At 40.4% G+C, this 10,502-nt stretch overlaps 1 protein-coding gene across 1 annotated transcript; it reads left to right on the top strand.

Annotated features, from left to right (window-relative positions):
• Positions 1 to 2,039: 2,039 nt before the first annotated feature.
• skor1b (SKI family transcriptional corepressor 1b) lies at positions 2,040 to 8,821 on the top strand. The gene is made up of 7 exons (XM_038705121.1): positions 2,040 to 3,773; positions 4,119 to 4,212; positions 4,315 to 4,410; positions 4,559 to 4,618; positions 5,005 to 5,079; positions 7,375 to 7,449; positions 8,085 to 8,821. Exons 1-7 carry the CDS (start codon positions 2,046 to 2,048, stop codon positions 8,180 to 8,182), a joined length of 2,226 nt encoding a protein of 741 aa, XP_038561049.1. The 5' UTR covers positions 2,040 to 2,045; the 3' UTR covers positions 8,183 to 8,821.
• Positions 8,822 to 10,502: the final 1,681 nt, after the last annotated feature.

Raw genomic sequence — 10,502 nt, 5'->3', positions numbered from 1 at the left:
TGTTCAATGATGGATAGATGAGCAGATGGAAGATAGCTACTTTATTTAAATTTGGAGTTAGGACATGCCTTAAGTTGGACAACCTCTGTTCACTTACTGTAGAACTTTTGGTCTCACGCAAAATTCATTTTCATGTAAGCATGTTTTTGACATTGATCTCAGTTATAAAATGTGTTTAATCCCAAAATCAAATAGAATAAGATTGTAAAATAATGACCCAAGTAAAGAAGAAAATTACACTTTTAAGTCTTGTGAAAAGGTTTCCCATTTTCATTTTTTAAATAGGCTACACAAAAAAATGTGTAACTATTATTGTTGATATTGTTCATTAGCATTTTGAATTGAATTTAGGAGACCAGACGTTTTAATTATTATCATTTCCATATTACTCGATATGTAGGATATATGTAGGCCTATATTTTTGTCTGTATTCAAATTGTTCCTCTCTTAAAATGAGTGAACAATTATGGACAGAGTGTCGTTATTGCTGTACAGCTCTGTCCCACCGAAGTCGATAGGACCAACAGAAACGTGTCCTGTTACCTTCATCAATATTACATCAGTGCTTGGCCCCGCGCGTGTGCCAGATGAAGATGATTAACCCAAAGCTTTTTTTTAACTTTGAAAAGTTGAATGCCCGGCGCTTACGGCGCAAGGCTGTCCACGTCGGTCCTCTGTCTGATCTTCTTTCTTTCGGCTCGGAGAAAAAAGCGCTGATCACAGAGAGTGACCTTTAGAGCAGCTGCTTATTGTCAAAACGCGTGTGGGCGACGCGTACATTGTAAGCAATGAATCCGTGGGAACCGAGCACGTGTTGAAGGCCTTCACGTCCTATTCATCAGCGGGCCCCGAATGCGCGCACACAACAATGTGTCGGTGGGTCCCTGCTGTTTTTAGCGCAACACCAAACCCCTCTGCAGCCTCCTCTGTGCATAATGTCAATAACACTGACTTTTTTTTCCCGCAGGGAAGTGCAAAATAATTAATTAAATGCATTATGGTCGGCGCAATAGGCCACAGAGTGATGAAATATTAATGTGGATGTTTTCTTTTTTGATTTAGAAAACACGGACCTATAGGCTGCATTAAACAACATGTTTAGGTTTTTGATTCCCCCCCTTTTTTAGACAACACTTTATCCAGATGTAGACTTGCAGGCAGATATATGACCAAACACTCAAACCGAACCTGCTCCATTGGTCATGAATCCATAGTTAATGCAGACTGCCTGTGTGAATGGGAGTGCCTTTGCCACAAGTTTTGCCGTCACTTGATTGCTGTCAGTGTCGTAGAGGGGGGCTGTACTACAGTCTGCCTGCCATGTGGACACTGCTGCTGCTGCTGGCTCAACACAAACCATCAGCACACACCGACAGCGGAGCAGAGAGAGAGAGGGGAGGACAGTGAGCACGAGGGAGGCGGTGCTGCACGGACGACTGCGTCCCGCTCCTAAAGCAAATATCCTCACATACTCCGACACAGACTAGACTTCGTAAATCGCTCCGACTTTCGCTTGTTCACAGCTTTCTCGTTCACGACGGAGGGAAGCTGCGCGCTCATTAAAGGTGAGTTTTGGAAACCGCTTTCGACAGTAGGCTATGATGCAGTCTGTGTTGTAGACTGTGTTTGTGTAATGACTTCAATCCAACTATTACAATGTTAATACGCCCAAACTGATGTTAAAATCCCAACATGAAATTATTCAGAATTGAAACCTGCGGATCAAAAAAAAGCTGAAGTTGCAGGGAAAACAAATTAATTTAAGTGAAGTTTTAAGTGAGATGAATATATCATTTGAACATGAACTTTAGTTTATGTCACAACATATTGCTTATTTTAAAGGCCTTCCTTTATTCCTAAGCGTTGGCCGTGCAACTTTCATTAGAATGAAGGCCTGTAATTGCCTGTCCTCTCTGTTTCTATGTTTAGCAGGCTGAACCGCCATGCTGCGAAATCAAATTAACTAAATGGCTTATTTTAAACCTCTACTTGAAACTCTCATATTAATTTCAAACGTCGTCTCTGCAGCTTCCAGCCCTCCAAGGATGGACTCCATACCTGCGGGGCGAGACTCCAGCTCCTCGCCAAGCTCCAAACAAGAACTTTCCTACCCGGGCACCAAGAACCTGAAACCCAACCAGGTCGGAGAGACGGTGTTGTACGGAATACCGATCGTTTCTTTGGTGATAGATGGCCAGGAGAGACTTTGCCTTGCACAGATATCTAACACCCTATTGAAACATTACAGCTATAACGAGATACATAACCGACGTGTGGCGCTGGGAATCACCTGCGTCCAGTGCACTCCTGTCCAGCTGGAGATCCTGCGGAGAGCCGGGGCAATGCCAATCTCCTCCAGGCGCTGCGGGATGATCACTAAGCGCGAGGCAGAGAGACTTTGTAAGTCATTCCTAGGAGCTCATTCGCCTCCTAAACTTCCAGAAAATTTTTCTTTTGATGTGTCCCACGAATGTGCCTGGGGGAGTCGAGGCAACTTCATCCCGGCCAGATACAACAGCTCAAGGGCCAAGTGCATCAAGTGCTCCTATTGCAACATGTATTTTTCTCCGAATAAATTCATATTTCATTCGCATCGCACGCCAGAGTCCAAGTACACGCAGCCAGATGCAGCTAATTTTAATTCTTGGAGGCGGCATCTCAAATTAACCGATAAAAACGGCCAGATAGATGTATTACACGCATGGGAAGATGTGAAGGCCATGTTCAACGGGGGCAGTCGCAAGAGGACGCTGCCAGGCTGTGGTTCAGGGTCCAGCTCTCCTTTAAAACCACAAGGAACCAACCGTCCCCGAGAGTCACCCGAAGTACCTGCAAAAATCATCGGCTGCGAGGACAACCGGGACGGCATGACGAGCACGCGCAGCTACCCAGTCATCCCCGTGCCCAGTAAAGGCTTTGGGATGCTGCAAAAGATCCCACCGCCGCTCTTTCCTCATCCTTACGGGTTCCCAGCCTTCGGCCTGTGCCAGAAGAAAGACGACAGTATGATGGGGGAGCAAAGTAAAGCGGGCCTTCCGGGTGTCCTGTGGCCTGGTACCAAGGACAGCGCCTATCACTCCTTCCCCATGTTCTGGCCCGCGGCGGGCGCTCTGCCCATGCCTCCGTACCCCCAGACTCAGCACAAACCCCCACCAGAGCTGCTGTGTCCTCCTAGACAGACTGACATGGACATATCTGAGCACAGCGACCGGAGCACCAACACGTCAAAAGACAGCATGGTCGAAAACGACCGGTGCTCCAGCACTCAGTCCACGCGCAACGAAGACGACAAGTCTGGGGACGAGGCGAGGCCGCTGGAGGGGATGACCCTTGTGCCCCGGAAAATCAGCTACGTCTCCGCGTTCAGACCCGTTATTAAAGACGCTGACTGCATCGCCAAGCTGTACGGCAACAGGGGTGCTTACAACGGGTGTCGCACCGGCTATTTATCGCCCGATTTTTTAAGTGAGAGCTCAAGCTACCGGTCCATGTCCCCCTGCGTGGACAGTGAGGGCGAGCCGGACGTGGATGTGGAGACAAATAAAACACCGGAGGAGGAGGAGGACTCCCGGCCTCTGTCCTCGGTGTGTCCCCGGACTCCTCCCGACTTGGCTCCTCACAGTGTTTCACCAAACGATTCAGACTCCAAGGGCATGCAGGAGAGCAGTCTGGTTGACTCCCAGAAAATGAGCCTACTCGTGGCCCAGTCCTCTGAAAGAGAACTGCAGAACAAGCAGTTATCAGAGACCCACATAGCTGCGTCTTTTACAGAAGTGAGTGACTTATAACTGAGAAACGCTGGCGAATAATAGCCTACAAGCTGTAATATTTCACTAAAGGTTTCTGCAACTGGGTTTCTTTCCTTGACCTGTGTGTATTTTTAAACAGATAAATCTCTGTGTTCTTGTGGGAGAATTTGTCATTTATGTTAAACAATGTAACAGCAGCAACAAACAGCATGTCCTCGACATTTAGGGGAAAACACAATTCCTTTAAATAAAAATATATACACTTCAAATTAGAGTATATTTTTTAATTATTAATGTAAGATTTTATTTTAATTTATTGTAATTCTCTACGGAATAAGCTCAAAGAAGTGGTGGTTTTTTCTTCTTTAGGTGTACACACCGGAGAGGGGTGAGCTGCAACAAAGGAGCAGTCCGTATCAGTTCAGACCTGCGAATTACCAGAGTGGAGTACTTACTACAAATGGTTCGACATTTTTTTCTGCTTTTGTTAAAACATTTAGTTGTAAAAATAAATAAATAAAATCGAAAGTGGGGTGAAAATTACATCGATTTATTTTCTCTTAAGATGAGAGTGCAAGTAAAGAAGAGCCGTCTTCCACAGTGGAGGAAATCGAAACGAAATCTTTTAATGAACAAAGCAGCGAGGAGAACCAGCGAGAGGGTAAGTTACACCGAGGTCAGCGAATAGGATTTTTTTGGTGTGTGTGTGCTATAAGCGCTGATTTACGAGATAGGCCTACGGGTGTACTTTTTTTTTCTTTCTTTTTTTTTGCTGATAGAAGAATATCATTTATTTTGTGTGTGTTCAGGCGAGGACGCCCCAGCCAGAGCTCTGCCAGCACAAAGAGCCATAGAAAGTCTGGCAAAAGGTAAGACGGTGTCTTACTGTTAGATAAAGTGATTGACAGATAACAAGCCTCTTCAAAAACATATCTAATACTAATACAATCAGACCATACAACAATTCACATTTCGTTTCTTACTGAATTTAAACTAAATGAGACAATGTCTCATTCAATTTGCTTTTATTTTTTCTGGTTTTACCTTGAAGCAGACTCTTTGGTAAATGTTCCAAAAACACATAAGGGACGAATTTCTTTTTATACTGCAGGCCCAGGAAGATCTGCACTGAATTGTCAGTGTAAATAATGATCATCACTGTCATTAAAAATAGAAAACTGTCCTAGAAGGAAGCTGACACAAAAGCCTGTACCTTTCCTTCTCAAACATCCTCTATTTCTGTCTGCTTTTTTAGAGGAACTACAGAAGCAGCTGTTAGAGCAAGTTGAGCTGAGGAAAAAGCTGGAACGTGAATTTCAAAACTTGAAAGGTAAGCTAAATTCTGCAGCAGTGCTACTGCCACTGTTTTGGCTTTTAGCACTGTAGTAGTGATTTCATAGACAGAGGCTCAAAAGTCTTTCTGGTGCATGTTAAGTGTTCCTCTTCTTTCGTGGTTGTGATTCAGGCCAAAACATGACCGTTGCCATGTCATGACCAAGTCCACCTACAACAGCAGCATGCATGTGCTTTCTCTGTGGAGCAGAAATCTGTTAAAGGACACCATTCTTCCAGAAATGCTAAGTGGTTCAGGGGCACGCTTCCCTGGGAAGAGGTGTTTTGAAAACCCCTTTTAACACAGATTTGAGAGGATTACGATTTTAACCTCCCCAAAAACACCCATGCATCTTTAGAAAATTGTTCTCTAGGGAGAAAAGTGGAATTGCAGATTTAATTGACAGAAATATTTACATAGTGATATAATTTATATACTAAATTTATATGGAATATATAATTTTAAAAAAGGTTTAAAACATATCAAAATGTTTAACTATGTAGTAGCTGAGGAAATTGTCAGTTTTACTAAATTTAAATATCAGAATTGATATTAAGCTGTTCTGAACGGCAACACAATGAAAAATGTTTTTCAGCAATAACCTCCAGACTGGTGCTGTAAAAATCAAAATTCTTAATATTAAACTGTATCCATGTCCAGAAGAAGCAGCTGGCTCTATGGAGTGCATCATTTGAACTGCAGAGCAAAAGACCACTCACATTCTGACTGCTGCTGTATTTTTAACTGACAATAACTCCTCCACCTTGCCTCCAAATCGTTTAAAAACGTCTCACCCACTCAACTCTTTTCACACTCGGTTTTGCTTGAAAGCTATTTGAGAATCTCATATTAAAATGGAGAATAGATGCGCTTGACATAACTGTTCTGTAAGAGCAGCACTCAGTGAAAAACTAATCAACAGTAGGCCTACATCCTAAAAATCTGAAAGATGTGTGAAATTTCATTTAATTGTGCAAAGTCTTAGATATCCAAAAGGGGGAAAAACAAGGACTCATGTATGTAATTTATAAAGTATGTATCTTTACATTACTAGACCATATAATCCAGATCAATCTTCATCAGTTATGGGTGTATATCAGCATCATACATCTACTGTGCAAATAGATACTAATAATTTTACCAGAAAAAATATCTCAAATTGACCTGTTGTGCAATGTCACATATGTCAATGTATAAGGACATCTTAGAAATTAATTTAGAACTATTAAACCAATGTAAAGTCTGCACATCATTGGGATCTTTATAAATGCACATTAGGACAAAATTATTTAACACACTCTTTAACTTGACACCTGCCATCAGTTCCCAGTGATGCCTCTTACTTAAAGCTGAATTCACTTAAAGCTGTGTGGTGGACATTACTTTTACAATTTACAATTACAATAAAAATGCATTTATTGTATTTAGATACTGCTATTAGGAGTCTGATGAACATAAAGTATATTGTGACAACACAGAGCAACTGGTTTATCTGTAGAATTAGATGCCTCTGTTCTACATTTATCACACATTTTTTATTTGACTTGAGACACTCTCAATTGCCAATAAAATGGGATGGTAAATTATTAAGTCTAATCTTAGTCTGCAAACAAGACATAATTGAAATACTGAACAGGTCCTGAGAAAGGGCATATTTAGATTTTTCGTAGGTAGTTTAGTTTCAATTAAAAGCGATTTAAAAAAAAAAACAAATTTCCATTTACACTATAATTTAAACTCATCCAATTTTTCTGAAAACTAGCAATGAGAAATAGGCTATAAATTTACACTGAAGTATTTAAATGCAAACGCTAATTTCTAATGTCCAAAATAAAACATAAATGTAGGTATTGCCACACCATAGCATGACATAGTGTTTGCTATAATTAAGAGCTTTGGAGTTGTGGTTTGTCCATGATGTCGGTAGGCTGCCTGATTTGTACCTTTAGCTTGAGAACAGCGCCCTCTAGAGGTTGGTTGAATCTTTGGACAGCACCAGTTTAAAGCATTTAAGTGTTAACGATATCCTAATCCACTCTGTTTATTTTTATGCTCAAGTGAATATTTATGACAAATGTCAGATCAACAAACTTGTGAATTAAATTTTATTTAAATTATTAAAAATAAAGTATTATCAATATTTATTTATTTTGGGGGGGGGGGGGGGGGGGGGGGGGCTGGCAAATTAAGCTTTTTAAATTGTGAAATTAAGTTTTTATTGATACTGAATGTGGCCACATCGCTGACTCAAATCTATGGCATTTCTATGTCAATCTGTCATTTTTTCCTCAGATAATTTTCATGATCAAATGAAAAGGGAACTTTCCTACAGGGAGGAGATGGTGCAGCAGCTTCACATCGTCCGAGGTGAGACAAATAAAGCAAAGGGAGCAGACACAGCAGCGCTGCGACATGCCTTCATTGTCTACCATGGGTTTACAGATTTACTGACATGTTTACCTAAGTGACTGGTGATGCTCCAAATCGTCTGTGCATACAGCAGATCAAGGATCCTTTGTCTGGGTTGTTTGGCGGCTATCCTTCACGGTTTTAATTTGCAGAGTTGCCTGTTAAATTCAGTGAATCACTTGCAAGTTTCAAATTTGACCTGATTATTCCCACCATTTTTTGTGATTAATTGATTAATTTCCTCATATAAATTAAACACAGGCATGGGACTGTGAAATTTTAAATTACAAATAAACATAAGATTTCTTTCCACAGGGTTAGGGGGTTAAATTAATCAGTGTTCAGTGTAAATCTTGCATGCTTTTTATGTCTGGGTTATCCGGACACACAGCGAGTTGGACCAAAAGAAAAGAAACTCGTTATGCTATTCAGCAGAAGTCTATAACTGGCCTAATTGTCAAGAATAGCTGCCAGGATTATGTCCAGCCTATATAGGCGCAATATTCGTATTGTACAGGCTATATCGTTTCGTATAAAACCGATTAACACTCACGTGCACGTACACTATTGATTGTTTATCTCCTTCTTCATAGAAGCTCACGACGCTTTACATCATTTCTCGTGCAAGATGTTGACTCCTCGCCACTGCACCGGATCCTGCTCCTTCAAATCTCCTCTGCTACCACCCTGAAAACAGATTACTACACATGTAGGCTATATATGACAGAGAAACAAAGGACACATCGACAGCTTCTGTCAAATCACAGAAAGCTTCTAGGGACACTGAGGAATCACGTTGGAAGAGGACTAAGTTGTAATTTACTTGTAATATTTTAAGATGTGTATCTCCAACCTCAGCATTTATGTAACCATCTTGCATACGGTGAAATTTGTTTTACTGAAATGATACCATTGATGATATTTATTATTTGTGGCAAAGTGCAATGACAATGTATGTATGTTGTGATAGTTAGCTAGGCCTATAGGTTGTTATTTCGTTGGTTTTTTTTCTTGTCAGTAATAGCAGCTTTGATTAGCCAATCCATTGCTCTTCATCCTCTCAGTATTGTGACTTAGCCTACTACTTTGTTGACTTTTGCTGTGTTCTTCTTCTTTGCAGGCCAATAGCTTACTTTGGATGTTATGCACTTTAAACAAGTGGTGGGAATTACCATAAAAAGCTTGTGCATTGAAATAGGCCTACAATATAATTATTTGTAGCGGTCAAACCATGCCTATTTGTTTTTGAAGACTTAAAAACAGAAGTTAGTAGGCTAAATTAGTACACCGGCGACCTTGTAAGTAGTGACATATTCTATTAAGAGTAGTCTATTAGTTCATGTAATATTTGTTTTCATCTCTAATTAATAAATCATTTTATCAAATGAAATGTGGATTCTTCATGCACAATTCCCTTCTTATGAATTATATTTAACTTTTTAATTTTACCCATTTATCGGAGAAGCAAGTAATTAGTTCAGCCTTTGAATTTATGTGAGTGCAACTTATGTGTGTTGGATTGCTGGTGTGGTATGTTCTACGTTGGATTTGCGCCAAAAAGAAGAAGATATCCATGAGGGGTAAAAACTTAAGTTAGCCTAGTTTCATGGGCTGCACCATACTAATAAAAATGCAACTAAAGATTAATTTCATTGTGTGATTAATAGATTGATTGTTTAGACTATAGACTGTCATAAATAGTGGGAAATAGTCCAACACAAGTTCCCAGAGCCCAAGGTGACAGTTTTTGTCGGAATAACAGTCCAAAACACAAATAGTCTACATTTAATATTCAGAGGCTCAGAGGTAGCCTATAGGCTAAAACAGAGAAAATCAGCAAATCCTGACATTTAAGGAGCCAGCAAATGTTTGCTATGTGTGTTTGATATTCATAATAGTTATCTTATAGCCATTTTTGTTCTGTCGATCTAATAATCAAATAATCGATCAATCGTTGCAGCTCTTGATAAAATAGGCTTTTTTAAAGGAAAAAAACTCACCTCGAGCATACATAGGCCTAACCAGTCCGTTATTTTTTGTAGGCCTATTTGTGTACAAGAAAAACGAAAATCTCTCAAGCAAATGAAATGGGAGATTATAGAGATAAAAGGCATATGATCTCCAACTACCCTGTTGTTTTCTATGATACGGCACCGCCCCCTGCTGTCTGCTGCGAAGACTATTTGGAATTGACTCTGTCCGCGTTATTTCCCCCCACCCGTTTTGCGTCAAGTCCCGCCTTTACTGTGCTGTGATTGGCTAGGGTGCTAGCAGAGGATGGTAGCGATCCTATAGGCGCTCCCTCGCTAGTGACTTATTGCATTGGGTTTCTGCTCGGTCTTTGTTACGAAATAGGAAAGATCTGATTAGTTAATTAACCACACTGACAGTAATATTTCTGAGGGGCACAAGCAACAAGGTTATGTGTATATGGGTAACAAGCATAGTATTTTCCCTAAAACAAAATAAAATAACAAATGTTATTTTAACTGAAATAGGCCTACTTTCATTTTAAATAGTTTGCCTGTTTAGATATCTGATATCGTTCTCTAACCCTTTGTTTTCTCGAGGGAAACAAGATGGTGTGCACAGAGAACAACCTACTGCTCAACGTCATCAAAATCATGTATGAGGAAAATGAGGAAAAGACACACAGTTTGTATATAGAGCTGAGGTGGAGCAGATTAATAGTTTAAGATTCTTCAGTATCACTGAGAACCTGATATGGTCATCTCACATCTCTACGCATGTATTGTATTGTATTAAAGAAACTTAAGAAGGTAAAATTCTCGGGCCAAGCTCTGGCAAGAACTAGGCCTACAGAAATATTTGCTGTTGTACCACCAGACTTCACAGCAGCTTCTTCCCTAAGGCTGTGTCATCCTTAATTCATCCTCAGAACTCCACCATGTAGTCTAAAATAGATCATGGGCACAATAATAATAATAATAATAATGACGTTTGTTTTTGTGAGGAGCATAAAGGGAACTACAACGTATTTTCTTTATACA

This window comes from Micropterus salmoides, unplaced genomic scaffold, assembly GCF_014851395.1.
Source record: "Micropterus salmoides isolate LMB-PRFRI ecotype aquatic unplaced genomic scaffold, ASM1485139v1 Ms_hic_scaffold_8, whole genome shotgun sequence".
Classification (NCBI taxonomy): domain Eukaryota; kingdom Metazoa; phylum Chordata; class Actinopteri; order Centrarchiformes; family Centrarchidae; genus Micropterus; species Micropterus salmoides.
The sequence above is the reverse complement of the archived record's forward strand: the minus strand, read 5'-3'. Positions and strand labels throughout refer to the sequence as shown.